The sequence below is a fragment of the Cyprinodon tularosa genome, unplaced genomic scaffold (genome assembly GCF_016077235.1).
Source record: "Cyprinodon tularosa strain WSP-4 unplaced genomic scaffold, ASM1607723v1 ctg115, whole genome shotgun sequence".
Taxonomy (NCBI): Eukaryota; Metazoa; Chordata; class Actinopteri; order Cyprinodontiformes; family Cyprinodontidae; genus Cyprinodon; species Cyprinodon tularosa.
In genome coordinates this window covers 979,090-998,724 of record NW_024037948.1, presented here as the reverse complement: position 1 = coordinate 998,724, position 19,635 = coordinate 979,090, and the positions used below count along the sequence as shown (strand labels likewise).

The 19,635-nt window shown below is 36.3% G+C and overlaps 1 protein-coding gene and 1 long non-coding RNA gene across 4 annotated transcripts in view; one reads left to right on the top strand and one right to left on the bottom strand.

Moving 5' to 3' along the window:
* Positions 1 to 116: 116 nt before the first annotated feature.
* Positions 117 to 19,635, top strand: part of agtpbp1 (ATP/GTP binding protein 1) — a 43,526-nt gene continuing 24,007 nt past the window's right edge. The window contains exons 1-11 of one of the 3 annotated variants that reach the window (XM_038305785.1): positions 117 to 217; positions 5,318 to 5,375; positions 6,671 to 6,801; positions 13,685 to 13,752; positions 14,366 to 14,429; positions 14,699 to 14,845; positions 17,522 to 17,653; positions 17,762 to 17,855; positions 17,985 to 18,022; positions 18,292 to 18,500; positions 18,589 to 18,766. In XM_038305785.1, the coding sequence (XP_038161713.1) occupies positions 5,344 to 5,375; positions 6,671 to 6,801; positions 13,685 to 13,752; positions 14,366 to 14,429; positions 14,699 to 14,845; positions 17,522 to 17,653; positions 17,762 to 17,855; positions 17,985 to 18,022; positions 18,292 to 18,500; positions 18,589 to 18,766 (1,093 nt within the window). In that variant the 5' untranslated portion in view covers positions 117 to 217; positions 5,318 to 5,343. Of the gene's footprint in view, positions 218 to 5,314; positions 5,376 to 6,670; positions 6,802 to 10,755; positions 11,208 to 13,684; positions 13,753 to 14,365; positions 14,430 to 14,698; positions 14,846 to 17,521; positions 17,654 to 17,761; positions 17,856 to 17,984; positions 18,023 to 18,291; positions 18,501 to 18,588; positions 18,767 to 19,635 lie in introns of those variants that run through there. The other 2 variants (XM_038305792.1, XM_038305800.1) reach the window with 2 other exon arrangements.
* On the bottom strand, positions 878 to 10,555 carry LOC119797015. Its single transcript, XR_005282542.1, has 3 exons — positions 10,363 to 10,555; positions 6,668 to 6,737; positions 878 to 923 (listed from the first exon to the last, which is right to left on the bottom strand). It is a non-coding gene; the product is annotated as an uncharacterized LOC119797015 (long non-coding RNA).

Genomic DNA, 19,635 nt, shown 5'->3' with positions numbered 1-19,635 from the left:
AAATAACATTATGAGGCATTTGGAGTTTCTATTTATCGTAATTTCGCTTAAAAACTAACTATACAGAAGGAAGTCGCGACTCTCGCGTTGCTACGGCGTCTCCCACTGATCTCGTCACCTCATCAGCAGGGCGTTTCAGGCAAACAGTAGCTGTCTGCCTTATCTCTGAGTCAGACTCGGCCCACCTTCAGCTGGACCGCAGCTCCTTTTAATTCAGGTTTGATTAATTCTATTATTTTATCCTTATTGTAAGTATCTGCTCTGTCTTAGCTCGGGCTGTGCTTCATGTTGAGCAGTGTCGCTAGCTTATTTCTTCGTTAGCTGGCCTGCTGGGAAACACAGGCGCCCGATAATGAGCGAGCAGCCCAGCAGCAGGTGCAGGAGCCTTAAGCTGCTGCTGAGCAATTCATTTTAAAATATTTAGATAAACACATACAAATAAATCCGTGCGTCCTGAAGCATAAAAAGGGCAAATGTTCACATTTTAAACCGTGACAGGACACAGGTCCTTAAAAATAAATCATCCCATCAAGACACTGTTTTGGCCTAAACCATGAGTAACATGTCAGCTGTTTAACGGCTTTTCTGGAAAAAAACAACAACAACAAAGAAACAAAAAAAAGCCTGGCCTGTTGTTAAAATTGTATTCTCTTTGGCAACAATTATCTGAAATTTAGGGATGTCCTGATCTGATATTAATATTGGAAATCGGTACAATATGAGACAAAAATGGAATATTTGAATATATCAGCCTGCATCTAACATATCTTATATAAGCAAGTTTATAGAAACACTACACTTCTCTACACTGCTGTTCAGAGTTTATGTCATCCATTGGTTAATAGTATAGGGGCCAAATACTCTTATACCTGATGTTGTTTGCTGCTGTTCTCTGAGTGATATCACTTGATCAAACCTTTTCACTGTAAAAAAAAAAATAAAATAAAATAAATGGTTAAAGTATGTATGAGTCGGGTCGATATTGTATCAGGTCAATATCGGTATCGGTCAATAACCAGAGATTATCTTGCTGTATGTGGTGGAGTAGCAGATGATGATGGGCCTTTCAGTCACAGTCCCTGAGATGTTTTAGAAATGGTTGAATGATTAAAAAATAAAATAAAATCCATGCTTTATATCAGATGAGGTGGAATTTTGCATTGGACAATTTCTACACAACCATCCCAACTATCCACCTTGCCCAGATAAAGACATTGGCACTGGGATCTGTTGTGCAATTACATCAGCTGTGTAATAAGTAATGCCAGTATCAAATATCATGTAATTCAGTTACATATTTTCATCTTAATTGATGAAAATAATCATCCTTCTTGTTTCTGTACAGACAAGAAGGGTTGACAAACTTAAGGCTGTTGAGGTGTAACGTGAGTTAATATAGTTATTGTTAAAAGTTAGGTCATTGGATAAACTCTATTATTCAAAAATATTTTTTGATGATAAACTGCATAATCAGATGTGCCAATCTAGCATTTTTTGATAGTTATTAAATGCCATACTGATAACAAAAATTGATATTTATGTGATTTTAATACCAGAACATTAGAAAAAAAACAAAAAACAAGCTTGTTTAAGTGTATTTCTTTATTTTTTTTAATCCTATAATATTAAAGCAAGCAAGTTATCCTTCGGCACTGCAGGCAGATAATATTAAACTGCATGCTTTGAAATGCTGAGCGACAGCAACAAAGAAGCTTTGAATTTGCTTGAAATTGCAGTTGGGTGCAGTTGAGAACCAGTTATCTCCCAGTATGAAAAGAGTCAGAAGGAGTAAACATGGAAAGAGTATCCAATCAGGTAACTACTAGCTGGAAGAATAAAGTGGTAAATAGAAAAATAAAAACTGTAACGGATTAATTTAAAAAAATAGAATAGATTTTTTTTTAACAAAATTTGCTTCTTTAAGTTGGTTATTCTACCCATTAACTCTTTAAAACTTCAGGTTTCAGTAAGTGTTTCCTGCACCACCATCTACTCCACTCCATTATAAACAATATTTTCTGTTTACCGTAAATAACCATCTAATGTAAACATATCAACATTTTAAGCATAAAACCAAATTCCCATTATTCAATTTTTTAAGACAGACAGTTTAAAGACAGGAGAAATCTGCTTTGGCCTTGTCCCTTTCAAATTAGCTGTTAGCTTTTCACCTTTGTAACTAACCTATATAGATTGTTACCTGTGTAAATGCTGCAGCAAGTTTGGTCATTTCGACATGTCAGATTTCTCTGTATTTCATTTTCAGCCCTTATAGGTGGTGCAAAACCTAAATGTATTTCTTAATTTTTTATTCCTGCTTATAACTGTCCATAAGGCCATACATTTGATCTTGTCTTAAGTCGTCTTACCAACATACAACCGGCCAGGCAATGGAAATTACAGTCAATGTTTTCATAATAGCACTCAGAATCTGTTTATTTTGTCTGATGGTTTATTTTATTTTTTAGTACAGCTTAAATAAGCTACGTAACTGAAGTTTTACATTTTTGTAACACCTTTTTGGATGAGAAAATCCTAAAATTTTTATCCTTTCTTAAATTAGAGGCTTATCTGTGTGCATTAGATGCCTGGAGAATATTTAACATGATTTGATTAATTATATGCATATTTCTACTCCAAATTCCACAACAGCGAAGCTATCACAGACCAGCTTTACTCCTCCTGACTCTGCTTAAACAAAAAATGAAAAAAAGTTAAATATGTCAAAGAAAAAATGCACCACACTTGTTTTTGGAGGACCTCTCAAATCTATATTTTAACACTGCTTAAAGGAATAGTACACCCAAAACATGATTAGCCTTCATTTTCTACTCACCCCATGCTGAACAACACTCTGGAGTACTTTTTGATATCTCAAATGCATCTGGAGATCTGGGAGGCTTCTTGCTGTCTGCTGACATTCAAATAATGGAGGTCCATGGTGCCCGAGACAGAAAGGTCCATAAAAGTCCACAAAAAACGTGTCAATATTCCTCCATACTGCTCGTCCAATGTATTCCAAGTGTCCTGAGTGGGTAGCATCCAGAATTTACTCGAAAGAAGTCATTTAGAATGCTTTTAGAGCATAAACAGTAGTGTATAGGATTTCCTAAAAGCGCGTTCACGACGCTACGGAAACCGCGGCAGACCAAACCAGACGAAAGTGCGCATTCAGCTCGGCAAAGAACTCATGCTCTTCCTCAACACTGAAGTCCTCAGACATTTTTCTTTCATTGTTTATTGTTTATGCTCTAAAAACATTCTAAATGACTTCGTTTCGAGTAAATTCTGGATGCTACCCACTCAGGACACTTGGAATACATTGGACGAGCAGTATGGAGGAATATTGACACGTATTTTGTGGACTTTTATGGACCTTTCTGCCTCGGGCACCATAGACCTCCATTATTTGAATGTCAGCAGACAGCAAGAAGCCTCCCAGATCTCCAGATGCATTTGAGATATCAAAAAAGTACTCCAGAGTGTTGTTCAGCATGGGGTGAGTAGAAAATGAAGGCTAATCATGTTTTGGGTGTACTATTCCTTTAAGCTCAGATCAGGCTCTTTTTCTTTAAATGTATCGTTCTTTAAATATCACTGCTATTTCTCCTTACATACATGCCATGGATATTACTTCTAAAGTTGGGCTTCTCAGTAAGGTAAATATGTAAAGTTGATATTTAAAAAAATACCTGGATCAATGTATTTGTAACTTGAGACTGTTTTGAGGGTGACAACAACGGATTCCTACAAGTAAGTCTGTGTATTCATCTGAATAAGAAATCTGTATTAAAATGCAGATCATTTTAAAATGTTTACTGCATATATCCTAAGTAATGTAAACCTGGCCTAAAATATGACCTACACTCCATATGCAGGTCTGTTAATACAATGCCAAGTAGAGACTATATCCCTTTGAAAAGCAGACATAGCTTTCCATCAGTCTGGCATGGTTTAATAAAGTTATTCCTAAACAATTTTAAGTCTATGATGGTACACTGGCACTGTGCTATGTTTCATTTCACAGTTTTAAACCTGACTAGAAGTGATTACAGGGTTTCTTTCTCTATTGGGGATACTTTGTTATAGGCTGGAGCCTCTTCTGTATTTAAAAATCGCCTCTCACTCCCTCAGTCAGTGTATAAACTATCCCACTGCCTTTATTGCTGTTTTTCTTTTCTTCACACATAGTTCCCATAACATTTTTAATACCCACCTATAAACATTCTCTATCTGTTCTGGTTTGAGATGCTTCAAAGACTCGTTTAGTGGGGCTTTATTTTATAGCTGCACCGTTTTTTTATTTTTTTTATTTCTTTATTTTATTATAGCTTTTCATAATCTGTCCAAGTCAAATGTGTGAAATTGTTTTAATTTGTGTATAGCACAGAGACATAAGTGGAAAAAATGCTGCTCACCCTGCCTAGTCGGAGCCTCTCTATAGGCAGTCAGTGTGACATGGAAAAAAAAATAAGTTCGGAGATTAAAAAGTCACATGTAACTGCTGTGTTCAGGCCCTAACCTGTTTTCAAGTCTCTGACGTAACTATGAACTCCTAACCTCCTTCTCTGGAGGTGTATTTAAGTCTGATGGCCCTGCAACAGGCCAGTGGTCCCAAACACTAAAGCAGATCGAAAACAGAATGGATTTAAATGAAAAAGGAACAGGGTGCTGCAATGGCTCAGTCAATAAAGCAACTCATCATAGTCTGTTTACCTATAAATCTATCTCTCCTTGACTCGATAGCCTTGCAAGCACAACCACTGCTCTAAATATAAATCTTACCAATTATCACATAGGCTTCTGTATAACATCAATTAAATTAGATACTGAAAGTATGACACTAAAGAGTTCTGTGTTTTTAAATGCAGATGCAGTGCACTCAAAAAGATGAATGAAAGTGAATCCTCTCATAAAATGATAAAACTTAGAGAGGAGGTACTTAGGATTGTTCCATGAGCCTCAGGGCTGAGGTAGAACCTGATAAACAGGGATTTTATTTTTATCAGGCAGACGGTTGTAGTCCAATGCTATTTGATGTTATTTTGCAAAACATTTTACTCTCTTATGACACTACTCAGGTTTTGGAAAAATCCTGCAAATATTTATACACCAGTACATTCAAAGCTAGGGGCTGTTGAGCTTTACGGTCAGGTGGTTTCAGCATAGTTGCTTGGCTTTCTCCAGTTGGAGTTCTGTGGGAAATCATGTGACCCTGGAGGTTAAGGTTAATCACGCTTGTTTCCAAATGATGCAAATTGTTTTGACTTGTCCTCTTTTAGTAATGTGGACTTTCCTTTTCATTCTCTTGCAGACAACATGACCTTTTGACGTGGGAGAAAAATGAACAAGCCCAAAATGGCCACAGAGAAGGGGTGAGCTGATGCATGCACAGCCACACACACACACACACACACACACACACACACACACACACACACACACACACAGGCAGTGATGGGTGAAGCTTAGAGAAACATCTGTTTTATGATCTTCGTAACTCTTGATTCACTTTTATGATGTTGCTCTGTTATATCTTTTATTCCTTTTAGCTTTTGACTCCCTTCGGAGCAGCATCTGATCCTACTGTTTATCTTATTGTTGCACTATGTGTGACCATGTGAGGGAGGGAGACTTTTAACATTTGTGCCAGAGAACACTCTGCAGAGATAATTACACGGCCTTCAGAAGCAGCCATATGAATTTGTCACGACTAAAAATAATCTTTGTTCATCTCTGACTCAGGTTTATTTAGGTTCTACATCTGTTTTTGTTCTTTGCCCATTTAGGCTTTACATTCTCCAGTCATTCCTGACATTTTCTTTAATTATCTGTCTTGATCACTAGCTTTCTATTTCTGTTTTTGTCTCTCTACTCCTCTTTTTCAAGGATGAGAGCGCCTGCTCTACTGGGTATAATCAGAGCTTAGATTTTTGGTTGTTTGCCCTTGCTTTACCAAATGACCCCTAATCTCTTGCTACAAGTGCCAGAGAAGTTCATGTTATTCGAAAAAGGTCAGCCAGCCCAGAAATAGCTAATCCATTGAGAACAGTCATTAAGTGGGATTTAGTAGAATAATAAATAATCTTAAAGCAGACCTTAACTGTGTTTGATACCAGTGAAGCTGCTTCTATTTATAGTTTTTTTGTTTTTGACATATAGTTTTTTTGTAGATGTAATAATCCCAGTTTAAAATTTTCTCATTTTGTTATGTATTTTATTGGCATTTTATATGATCAACCCACAAAGCAGCAGACATTCATAAATTGAAAGAAAAGGGATATATACTTTTACAAATAAGTCTATAAAGTCTGACTTCCATTTGTATTTGGCTCCTTTTAATTTGATACACCTTAGAAGACAAGACAACAAGATATTCAAATCCATTCTCATGTAATTTAATCCCAGAATAAGTCAATTTCTTTAAAGTTGTGCTAGTTTTTGTTAGACAGCATTAGTGTATAAGTATGGAACAGAGGAGACAGGTAAAGATGTCATCTGTAAAACCTCTGAAGTCAGCAGATGAGGCCACTGTTATTAGGCTGATCTTAGACCATGAGAGTTGAACTTACTTAAGACTGTGGAGATATTGTAGGTGAGATGGAAGCAGCATTTTATGAACTCGGACAAACCTTATGTAATATAAGATGAAATGTCTGTTTCTTACCAGTGTTCCCAGTAACTCCAGGGTACTTATGCTCCTCGGCCAACTGGAGAGGATGAATGGGGAGGTCATGCTGAAAGATGTAGAAACGGCAAGACAGGTCACTGCGAAGATCCTTCATCTCATACAGACACAGGGTGAGGAAAGCAACAAAATAAAACTCACATTTCATTATGCACACATGCTCGCAGACCTAACCAAATGCTGATTCAGCTAATTACATAGCAGCATCCCTGTTTATTAAGGCACTTTATCTAGAGTTGCACATCATTTTTCACTTCCGATTTATTCCTGACTACTAGCAAGTTATGCTTAAACGATTACTGATTGCATACTCAACAATGTGTGAACCAGACAGTCCACAGCAGCAAAGAAAGTTTGCAAAAAAAAAGTTAAATACCAGTGTCTCGTCAACCTTTGGTGTAAACATTGGGAATATTTTCATGACAAACCTTGGGCCTCTGAGTGCCAACTGATAACTGTTTAATCATCACAGCCATTCTCCATATAACTGTTGTTTACCGATTTCCTGACGCTTGCCCTAAACAGGATAATGCTCTATTTAACAAAGGTTAAATCGATTTAATTCACTGGCCTTCACAGTCACAACATTTCACCAGCATTAGCTTGGCCTGTTCAATTTGTGTCAAAACTACGATGTGAATTGTTTGATCTTGAATTGAATTTCTAACGTGCAAAAACACAGACATTTAAGCTTGTGTGTAAAGTTGTTGCAACATTTCCTGCATAATCTGCATCTATTGGTGAGAGTGCATTCACCTGCATTCAATCTCAGAAAAATATAGAAGATCGAACATTTAGAGACAGAAGTAGCTTATGATGTGATTAGTCCTTATTAAGGTGTATATTTTTATGACAGTAGAGACATTCAGACGCTGTGATCTGTAGAGAACGAATATATCCCCCTGCCAAGAAGATATTCCTAAATATAAACCTTAGTGAATGTTAACATAAGGGCTGCCTATAACGATTATTTTATAAATCAATGAATCTGTCAATTAATTTTGAAGTTAATGGATTAGTAATGGGATAGCCAAAGAATCCTGACTGAAGTTTTTTTATGAAATTAAACCAGGTGAAAATAAAACTTTACCACTTAAGGAGATTATTATAGAGATTATTGATGGACAAAAGTTTTTTTTTTTTTTTTTTTTATGCAAAATATTTTACAGTTTTGATATACTTACTGCTCTGAGCGGGTTGCTAATCTATACTCCAGTTAATTATTAATCAGTAAATGAAATTATGTGACGATTATTTTAATTATAGATTAATACGATTAATTTCAGCCCTAGTTAACATTTCAAGTATGCAAGTATTGATCTTCAATTTGATATAAATTCACATACAGTGTTTCTTGAAGACACAAATCAGGAGCAACAAACTAAACCTTTGAGACATTTTCAGTTTTTACTCAATTAGCAAATCATAACATAAGTTTCAGAGTTTTTGCTGATTGGAGACATAGTCTTTAAGCATGATTTACTTTTAGCTCAATGTTGCTAGGGAACTAAATATTTATTACAAAGTGACGTTTTAGCCTTTTTATTAGCTAGTCAGAGATGTTTGTAACCTTCAGCAACTAAACTTCAGCAGAGATTTATATCAGGCTGAAGACATCTGATAAGCTTAGTTCTTCCTAACACCACTCTGCCAAACCCTGGCCGTTTTATTCAGCTATTTTTCCTTCTGCTGTTCTCAAATATGAGTTCTTCAGTCAGTGACAGTGACGTCCTCATGGAGTTTATTAATTTTATCTTCTGAAAGCAAACCTTTTCTCCTTATTTTCCTTTGTTTAGTAAATTAATTCACAAAAACTTGTTCAAAAGTCCTCCTGTGCAAAAGGAGAGGATGGGTGCAGCAGTAGCTGAGGTGTAGATTGACTGATCTTGAGCCTTCGAGTTTCTGATTACTCTTTAAGAGCGGTGTTGATCTCACAGCGGAAAGAGAAGGCATTGTGCCACCTCTCAGTGTTGAACACCATGTAACATGAGTGTTTCTCTGTTAGCAAGGAGCCTCTGCTGTAAACTTGGATTAGTTCAAATATCAGTTTCACATTGTTGTTGCACTCTTACACTCGATAAATGCATTCGCCTAAGTGGTGAAATTAACTGACAGTTTTGATGCTTGTTTAAGTCATTTATCACGCAAATATGCAAAGCATTCTAAGCGTGCAAGTTTTGACATGCTAGGATTGCCGGCTATTCTCAAATTGGCATGACTGTAAATAGCAAACACGCACTCACTAAACTAGAAACGTAGAGACAGAAATTCAGGCTGTTAAATATACTAAGTGTTCATTCAACAGCTTTTAGATCTGCTGCCTAAAATAACAACTAAATCTTATATATAAAATTTCACAGCAATCGATTAGAGGTTGTTGGCCAATCCCAGGTTTGTGAAGCAGTATTTATTTAATAGATTTATTTTTCATCTTGCTGTGAGCAAATATTTTCCCCTTGGATTACTAAGCAAAATCCAAAATAGGTATATGGTCTTCCTGTTGTGCTTTTACGTTTTTTATTTGTAATTTTAGCAGCAGATGCATTACAGGATTTATGGAAAGCAATCAGTGTGACCCTTAACCTTTCAGTCTGCAAAGGCCTTCCAAGTATTTTAGCTACGGCACATTTTAAAGCATTAAGACAGAAAACAGAGGAATAAAATGGAGCCTTCAGCATGCTGGTGTCTAATAAGATGGCTACTTTGCCATTTCGTGTTTGTAATTGCTAGAAAAGCTTCCAACCAAGACAGTCTCTGTATCATGGCAGACTAATTGAACGATCCATATACTTTCTCAGAAAATGCAGTGACTTTTAAAAAGCTTATTATACGGCTGTGGTTGCTCTGGCTTTATTTTATCCCTGTCTGTAAAGCCATACATGGTTTTTTTTTATTTTTCTTTTATTTAAGGCTAAAATAGTAAAGACCTTAAGCTTATAGTAGGTCTTTTCTTTAATTTAGCCATGCCAGTCAATATTTCTTTGTTAGCCTAATCATGGTCTGCCTGGCACTGACTTTGTAGATGCTTAGGAAATTACAATGAAAACGTTCTTCTAACGTGTATGTAACTTTTGGCTCTAAAATGGCGATTTCAAAAGGCTGAAACCTCTAGCAGTCGTTATAACCCCTAGTGTCTACTATCAGAAGGTGTTGAAGTTGGATGGCCAAAGTGTGAAAGCTCTGGGATGGCATGCCAGTTGAAAAGATTTGAGATTTAAATTGACTAAGATGTGTCTGACTTGCCCAAGTTATTAAGCTCAGGAAAACTATAACATAGCTAATCTGGGATTTTTTAATTAAAATAATCTATGAGAAAAAACAAGTATCTCAAATTAAGTTATTTGAACTGACAGTGAAGCCACTTTCACTCATACTGAAACTGGCCAACTTCATATCTTCTTCCCTGAGTAGCGACTTCCACACTGAAGAAGTTAGGGTGACGAGGTAGTTTTGTTAACTTGTGCTCATTGGTTGGAAAAAGATCTGATTTTTTTTTGTTGCCAACTGTTCGTAATGCTGAAAATAATCAGATTCTAGCCACTGCTACTGTAGCTCTAGATACTTGTTTGCGACTTTTAATGAAGCACACAGGGAGTTCTTGCATTATGTTATGTAACAGAATGTTACTGAATTGCTAATTTTCCCTTTCCCACATGCTTTGCTTTTCCTCTGACCTTGTTTCCATCTCATCTTTCTTGAATATCATCTTTCCTCTTTCCATAATTTTGGTCTTCTCCACTCTTCAAAGGAAAGCTGTTAATCCATTCTGACTGACGGGCACAGTGGAAAACCGTCTGTCTGTAACTCTATCAATCATGATATACAGCTGTTCCCCTTCTCATCTACTGCTTTGCTATCTGTCAGAGCCTCCCCTGCAACCCCAACTTGAAACTTGCATGAGTATGACGTTGGTTAGAGGGAAGTGGAGGGGCACAGTGACCCTGTTCACAGTAACTATACACTCCAGGAGGGACTTTTCTGTCCTCTGTCTTAAGTTCAGAGTCTTAGGGGCTTAAGAGGCAGGGAAGAGAAACCTAAAGAAAGAACAAGGGGAAGCTAAGGCTTATTATAGTGTCCTTTTCCATCTCAGAGTGGTGTATTCCCTTATATGAAACTGTTTTTACATGAAGAGATGCATCTAAAACAACTGTCGGTCTTCAGTGGTTTACTTGTTGGCAAAGTTCAGAGGGAGGGGCTTGTTTCCAAGTGTAGATATCTGTGCACACATGGTAGAGGAGCAGGTGGATTGTGTTAACATCCAAAGAGATCACTGTTTGCCTTGAGGGGATACAGACATACCAATGAAGCTTTGGGGGGATCTTTACTTTTTGGCATCATTTACTACAACATACCTAACCCAAAGGGGTTTGACTTATTGTGGTGGAAGTAGGGCAGACGTTTTGGAGAACTCCACACATTTTCATTCGAATGCTTGAGAATCATTAGGCTTTTTGTTTCAAAATGGATTACCGCTACACTAGGAGATACTATTCATCACTGGACTCTTTGGACTCATCAGGTAGGGTCAAGATTGGCTAAATATACCAGAACAATTTTTTAAGAGGTCAGAATTTTCTATTTCAGACCTAATTAAAATCTGTAATATATAGATTTTTTTTTGCCACAAGGTTATTTGTAAATTAAAACAGTAAATTTAATTCAATAAATTTGATATTTAGGTTTATCAGAGGAAACTAAGGAAAAATGCTTTTAACAGCAAAAAGAAATGTTGTTTTTAAAACCGACATAGTCATAATAAACAAAATGTGCAACTAATAGGGTAAAAGTCCAAACGGCATGCATAATTTTTTAATAAAAAAAACAATAGACTATTAACAAAACATTGAAATAACAGTTCAACTAACAGCAGGGTGTAAAACGACTTACTTAGCTTGTTCAGAGCATGATTATAAAATCTATTAGCTGCAGGGAAGAAGGATCTGCAATAACGCTCCCTTTTGCAAATGTGCTGCAGCAGTCGTTCACCTAAAAATTACAATTGAGTTCAACGTCAGGTCTTTTTTCTAGGCATTTTTTTTTGTAGATCCTAGTCTTTGATTAAATGTAAATCTCTTAACTATTATTAACCATAAAGGAACCCAGTTCCTGTGATTAAATATAATAGATAGATGGAGATATAAAAAAATACATTCAAAGTATTTTTTTTAGCCTTCTCTTACCTGTCATCAATTTTAGGAGTGGAGGTGCAATCACGCTTGCTGTATTCTATTCATTTATTATATAAAAATTTATTATATAGATTTTTTTTTTTTTTAGACCAATGGCAGAGTTCACATTTTTAATCAGCTTTGTTTGTTTTGTTGTGTTTTTTGTGGACCTTTTACCTTAAGCCTTTTTACAAAAGGCTCCCTTCATATCCAAATTCTGCATAATCAATAGAACTCTACTTCCTTTTATTTACTCCCAAGTCTTGCAGACGTACCTGGACATGTAGAAAATTTCTGTGAAATTGCTTCTTATAGTTTTTGTTTGCTTTGAATTGAATTTAAACACCCCATTGATACCACAAAAAAACAAACTGTTAAACTGTTTTTGCTGAGGGATTTTCAGCATGAGCTGATTAGTCCTAATACTTTTAATAATGAGAAAAAAATAGATTACTATGGTCCCAGCCTAGAGATTACTGGTTTGGCTTAATTATTACTGCAAATCAGCTGAAATTTCTTTGCACCTCTCTTCATTTTCCTTAAAGATCCAAACATTGATCATATCATTCTAGTATTCATTGTTACAGAAATGCATCAATCAGCATTTAGGCGTTAAGGTGCTGATTTGTTTAGAAGCTCTTTAAAAAGCCTGGCATGATAAAAATGTTTTTAAGACGATGCTGCTCCCCTTTCCGCCAGTCTAAAGTGTGAGGAGAGACAGACTGAATGAACATGATTCCTGTTTGCTCTTCAGTGTAACTTCAGCGTATTCTCCTCACTGCAAACTGCGGAGGCTGCATAGCTGACACATTTTATCCCCACATGCACTGGATATTGCATATTTTGTCGAACACCCAAAACTGCCTGACATAGTCTAAAATCACCACTTAGTAATATAACCCTTCACTTAAAAAAACAAAACAAAAATAAGGGTATATCTCTGATTAAAATGTGCCAGCTTAAGAGAAATCTAGTAACATTATCTCCTGCTCCCAACTTTGTCATTGATTATGTTGTATATGTAATTTTCTGTTGTTTATTTGCAGTATTCTGTTGTTATTGAAGTCCTGCAATTTTAAAGGATGTTTTGCAAAGCCGTCAGTGTCCGTTCCAGCTTTTTTATTGTTGTTTGGCGGTTTAATATGTTCCTTTAATCTGTCAGCACTCCTAAACATCGATGTTAGGCCCTGCAAAACAAAATACACTTGGGTAAGACTGTTTTTGTTATTAAAGGACTAAGTAACTGCTACGTCTTCCTCAGTTGAATAGAAAACTTAATAATATATATGCGGGGAGGGGGCAGGTTTAAGAATTCCTTAAAGTTTTAACTTATGACATGTTGAAAACTAATATGGATGCAAAACAAATATTTGCTATGTAAAGATACAATGGATTAAAGGTCCTCAGCAGAGAATGAAATCACTTTCCCTCTTTGTTGTAATGTGAGCCTCTGCGCTCTGTTGCGGGGCCCATTGTAACGCCATTGCATATTTTTGAATGGGAGTCTGGCAAAGTTTGAAGCATTCAAGTGGAGATGATCTTCTACACTTCAGTTCCTGAAAACAAGCCAAGCTCTCATTTTAAGATGGCCAGAGATAGGAGAGATAAAGATATAGTATTACATCATGTTGACTCAAATTAGATAGATCTTTGAGTGTCTTTGTCAAGCATTTGTTCCACTTGTTTGACGTAAAAGGAATAAGTCATCACCTACTCTTATAACTACAGATTTAGGATGGGTCTATGATCTTTTTATAAAGTCTTAAAAGGCACAAATATCTGTGTTTTTATATTCCTGATGATCTTTTTACTGTCTGTTGTGTTACAGAGAAGAGTGGAAAAGAGGTGATGTCTAAAGGCTCCAGTGGAATGGAGGTCATCCTGTCTTCTCTGGAGGTCAGCTCATGTTCAGTCAACCACAGGCTATCCCATCACACCACTGTAACACAATATTCAATAGGCTCCCTTTTTAAAATTCACCAAGAGTAAGATTAAGTTACTTTTATTGAACGGTTCATTACCCTCTGTGAGTCAGTATGACACATCAGATGCAGGTTTTAGAAAGTAAATAACCTTTATGTAATAATGAAAATAAGAACCTTTTGAATTATATTTTTGTAAACCAGAAATGTAACAAGATAAAAACAGACTATTTAAGAGAAAAAATATTGCATTACAACCTTGTAAGATATAAGAATGAAGGGGGCTTTATTGTTATTTGTACATTAATTTTTTTGATCAGAATGTGTCTTTTGTCGGTTTTGCTTTTCTTAATTTTAAAATTGTCTCACCACATCAGAAAATTGTTTAAATGAAGCATTTTGGTCTACAGTCTTCTTATAGTTGCTGATGATTCAGTCTCCTTTATTGACTGCAGCTCTGCAGCCAATTTCATGCTGATTATCTAAGAATAATAAATATCTATAAGTTCATAAAGAATTGCTCTTATTTAATAATTTGTCAACTGTGTCCATCATTTAATCATATGTGATGCTTGTCACTTTGACAGAACAGCAGGGATGTCCAGACTACTCTGAACATCATGTACATCCTCAGTGAGCTGCTGACAATCGGTAAGGAGGCTGTGATTTATTTTACATCAGGTTGCATTAAATAAATTAAGCCTTTTGCAGAGATTGCTCCTGCATTTATTTATAATGCAATTTAAAGCCATTTAGAAACATAATATATTTTCTTAAAGCTTGCCTAGTATAATTTGATTCCTTGATTAATAATATGGCAGTGATAAATTGTATCAATGTTACCCCATGTGGTTCTAATCTGGTCCTGAATTAAGTTTCAGCTCTTTTAATACAGTTCTTTTCCTGGTTTTCTGTTATAGGCAGAGGCCGTAGAGTGGGAGTGTTTGTTTCCAAAGGAGGAACAGGAGTTTTATTCCAGATTCTGATCTCCGCCAGTAATGAGCTTCCTCCCAGTGAGGAACTCATGCTGCAGCTTCACTCACTACTGGCCAAGGTTGGACCGAAAGGTATATTTATTTTCGATCAGAGTCTATCCATCTAGAAAGTTATGTATGATGCTGAATCCTTACAACGCTAGGATTTTTAAAAGCTCAAGACATTTAAGCTGGTTTTATAGGCGCATATCTGTGACGTTGTCCGCGTCTAAAGTAATGTAGAGATCCATCCTATTGGTCAAATACATGAAGGGCTTAATTTGATTGGTTAAAAACTTCAAGCGCCCATGTGATTTACAAAACACCAATATGTAGGGTAGATATAAGCATTTGACTCAGCCATTTATCACAGTTTAACGGTTTTGTGATAAAAAATAAATGTATTGATAACTTAACCATTTAAGGATGAAAAATTCCTCTTCTTAACACAGTACACTACTGACCCCCACTGGTTGAATATGGTCTGAATTAATCAGTAGGTAGATTTGACAGCCCTGCCATGCTTAGTGAACAAATCTCTCTTTGTTTAATGTAGGGGTAGAAACTGGTCAAATGTGGGTTAATTTGTAAATTTTGTATGGATTTGTGTAGATTTCCAGCCACAGTGACAGGTTGCAATTCCAATAGTAAATGCTATTTAGGTAACTAGCATTTAGGGCAGCAATGCGCCGGAGTTGCTACATCTTTCCGTTTCAACGGTAAACTGTGAGAAATTGAAGAATTAATTTTGGCAACATAATGTTACAACCTCTCACAAACTAGCGTGTCTTAGACTCCATCTTACTAGACATCTCTGTTCATAAACATCCGAGAATGACTGTAAGTTCTTTTCAAGAGTTATTTATAATCAATAGATACAGGTGATATTTATGGCATGGGCAGGTTCATTGAAGACAGAGCAGACATTCACCAGACACGTCTCTATAAAGCTGCATTTTTACAACCGCGTACAAAATGTCCCACTGAAAGCTGCTCAAAGGGAAGAAAAGTTTCTGTTTGAACGGACAATAATTACTGTATCCATCAGCAGATTTTACACTGGTGGCACAACCTAATACTCACATCTCATTATTTCAGTATATCCAATCTAAGATTCCCATGATGTCTGAAAAATGCTACACTAAACAACATGGTGGCTGGTAAAATATTCAAGTGGTTCGTACTAAGTGCTGTAAACCCCTGGTTTAGTGTCTCATGTAAGTAGGTGACAACACTTGGCTGTGACATATGAGTTGTGTATTTGTAGCAAATTAAGATGTAGCTTTTGAGATCACCATAAAATGTACACAAATAATGCTGAAGAATTATTAGGTATTTTATTGTATGAAATTTGCAAGTGTTTTTTTTTCTGGAGACTCCTGTAGACCTCTTAATTTTACTTGAATTGCTTAATGTACATCTTGTACAAAATGTCCGTTTAATCCCATTAATAACCATTTTTAGGGGTATCTAAGTGTTTTCAGACGGCACACAAGTTGCTTAGTAGCCTTTTTTATTTCATTATCAGGGAGCATCATACTTTTCTAGCACCTTCTTTTCTAACATCTGTACAAAACTTGGCTGTCATGTTTTATCTTTATCCTTTGAGCATCATTAAATAATGCTCAAAAAAGAATAATCAAAAGTTGGTTTTATTATTTGAAAAAAAATTTCAAAGATGAGATCATGAGTTTCAAAAAATTAACTAGAGATGGTAGTTCATTCTTTTCATTTGTGCTAACAGTCGACCGATACAGGCTTTTTTAAGGTCTATAAAGATTATTGTGACATCTGACTGATTTTGAAATTTGACAACAGTTTTTTTACTTTATTAAAATGACAGTAATAATAATTGCTACATCTAACAGAACATTTAAAATGGAAAGCGAATGGAAGGAGTTGCAATGTGATTTCAGGACATGGCTGATGAATACACTAATGAATCTGCCAATGCATGCACTTGGCAGAAGCCCCCCCCCCCCCCCCCCACCACAAATATTGCCAAAAAAAATCCGCTGGCTGATGTTTCAGTCTGTCTCTTATTAGGACTATTGTTTTAGTCTTTATGTGTCTCAGTAAATCGGTTTTAAACCTGTGTCAGTCACTTCAGAAAAACAGAAGCTTACATGTGCTCTGCACTGGCTTCCTTTACGATAGAGACTACATTTCTAAATGTTAATCCTAAAGGTTAGGGCTCTATGGTTAAGCTACGGAGTATGTTAATAGCTTATGGATGCCATATAATTCCCCTTAGATTCTAAGATCAGCTGGTTACTGGTAGTAATGCAGACTCGCCTTAGACCTTGAGGAGATTGGGCTTTCCTGGTGGTGGCTCAAAGGCTCTGGAACTAGCTCCCACTTTCTTTGTGCTACATAAATACCCTACAAAAAAAATCTGTTATTTTTATATAAGCAGGCTTTTAAATAGACTCCATATATATTTGAAGTATATATATTTCTATACTTATTATTCTTACTATACTCTTACTATTATTCTTGTGAAGCTATATTTACTCTGTCTGTGAAAGGTGCTATGCTAATTAATTTGACTGCTTACATACTTAATATTGCTTTTTATTGCTGCTTCATTATCAGTGATTTACAGAAATTAATGTAAAAAAACTGAATGTATGATTAAAAAAAATCTTAGTAGGCGAATTATAATGTATAACAAAGTGTTTTTGACTCCTGTAAGACTAGTTTGAGGTTTAGTTAAAAAGCATATTGCTTCTTTCTCACTCACTGATATTAAACCTTTTGTGTCTTTAGACAGAAAGTTTGGAGTGAAGGCACGTTTGAGTGGAGCTCTGAACATCACGGTCAACGTAATTAAACATAATCTGCAGAACACAAAGCTGCTTCTTCCATGTCTGCAGGTTCTCAGGGTTTACTCTACCAACTGTAAGTAGAATGCATCCTCAGTGTCTTGGAGCTGGGATAAAAATCGTATCTTCGCTACCAACTATGTAGTTAACTTTGACCTCCTCCTGTGCTTTTTCATATGCAAAGCGGTAAATGCTATTTCTTTGGGCAAGTGCGGTGTGATGGAACTTATTTTCAAGATTGTCGGGCCCTACAGTAAGAAGAACACCAGCCTTTTCAAGTGAGTGTTTTTCTCCTGTTAGAGAGGCACATAATTATAGACAGCACTGGTATCCACAGGTTTGTGGCCTTTTTTTACAGATTTATCAGTCATCATTTAACACTTTGCTTTATTTTTTTAAATAAACAGGATAGCTCTGGATGCACTTGGAGCTCTACTCAAATCTAGTAAGTATGTTATTGGTATGAACTTTATGTATGTATGTTATGCATGTTATTGAGTTGAACTTCATCTTCTAGTCCTTCATCAGTACACTCTTCATCCAGTGTTGCATACCTTTTACTTTTTCTCCTTGCTGCCTTCAATAACACACTTTGCTCTGGAACCTCTATTTCTGTCTGTCTTTACAGTTTTTAGTTGGACTCATTGATCAGTCCATACCACAGTGTTAACCCTGTGTCTGTTTATCTACTATGTCTTCCATTCCTCTGTGCAGAAACTAATGCTCGCCGTTTGGTAGACAGTGGCCATGTGTCTGTCTTGCTCACTCTGTACCTGGATTGGCATCGCAATGACACCCGACACAGATGTGTGTTGATTCGTAAAGGATTGCTGGTCTGCCTCAGAAACATTACCAACATCAAACTGGGCCGAAAGGCTTTCTTAGAGGCTGACGGCATGAGAATCCTTTACAACTCCTCCACTGTGAGTGAGAAAATCAAAGCAAGAAGAAAAGAAAACGGCACCGCAGTAGTCTGGAACATTTCATTTCATTCTTTTTTTTTTTTTCCAGGAGTGTCTACCAGTGCGGACACTGGATCCACTAGTGAACACTTCAAGCCTCGTCATGAGGAAGTGTTTTCCAAAGAATCGTTTGCCTCTGCATACTATCAAGTCAGCCTTCCACTTTCAGCTGCCTCATGTCCCCCCTGGGGGACCTGTGGCTCAGCTGTACAGCCAGCCTTCTGGGGGTGAGTACACACAAGATGTACATAACCCTATATGCAGTTTAGTTTAGGGGGGCTAGCTTGTCACAATAATTGTTACAGTAATTATAGAAACAAAAGCAGTGCAGTAGTGTCATGTCGCTGCCACATATAACGGGCCTTTTCAGTCTAATGAACTAATCAAATCTTCAACAGCCCTTAACAAGTGTTGTGTACATACCATAAAGTATTTATTCACTCCCTGATGAGCAGAAATGTAAAATCTAAGAAAAAGGCTGTGATTGCATCCTCCATTTGTATTCAGTTGCCTTAAATTTGGTTGGAGAATAATGATAGAACTAGCATCATTAAGACCAAAGAACAGACTAAACAGGTCAGGATAACATTATGGAAAAGATCAAAGCAGGATCAGGTTTATTTCCCTATTTTTCATCCAGCTTAGCAGTCAACTCTCATCATTGCAACATTTGAGGAAAAACAGTATGACACTACAGCCATATAGATACAAATGTGATGTCAAACCTTTAAGCTTTTATATTTGTAAAAATCTTTCAAAATATATCTGCTATTACCTTCCTCTTCACAATTTTGATTTGCTTTATTTTGGTTGGTGACATAAAATCCCAATAAAATGTTTAAAATTATGTGTTTTTTTGTAAAAACTTTTCCAGGTAACTGCATTAAAAGCTATTAAAATGTCATCAGGACCATCCACTCCTTATTAAAGTGTAATTTTAGATAGCTCTATTATTTCCTTTTCCATCAGTCTCTTCTCCTGACTCCTCACACACCCAAATGTTTTCCGTTATCCTCCTACAGCAAAGACACCAATGTCTTCTGCTGAAATATGTCCAGAAATCAGAAAAGCTGGTCTCTTATGTGTATAAAATGTG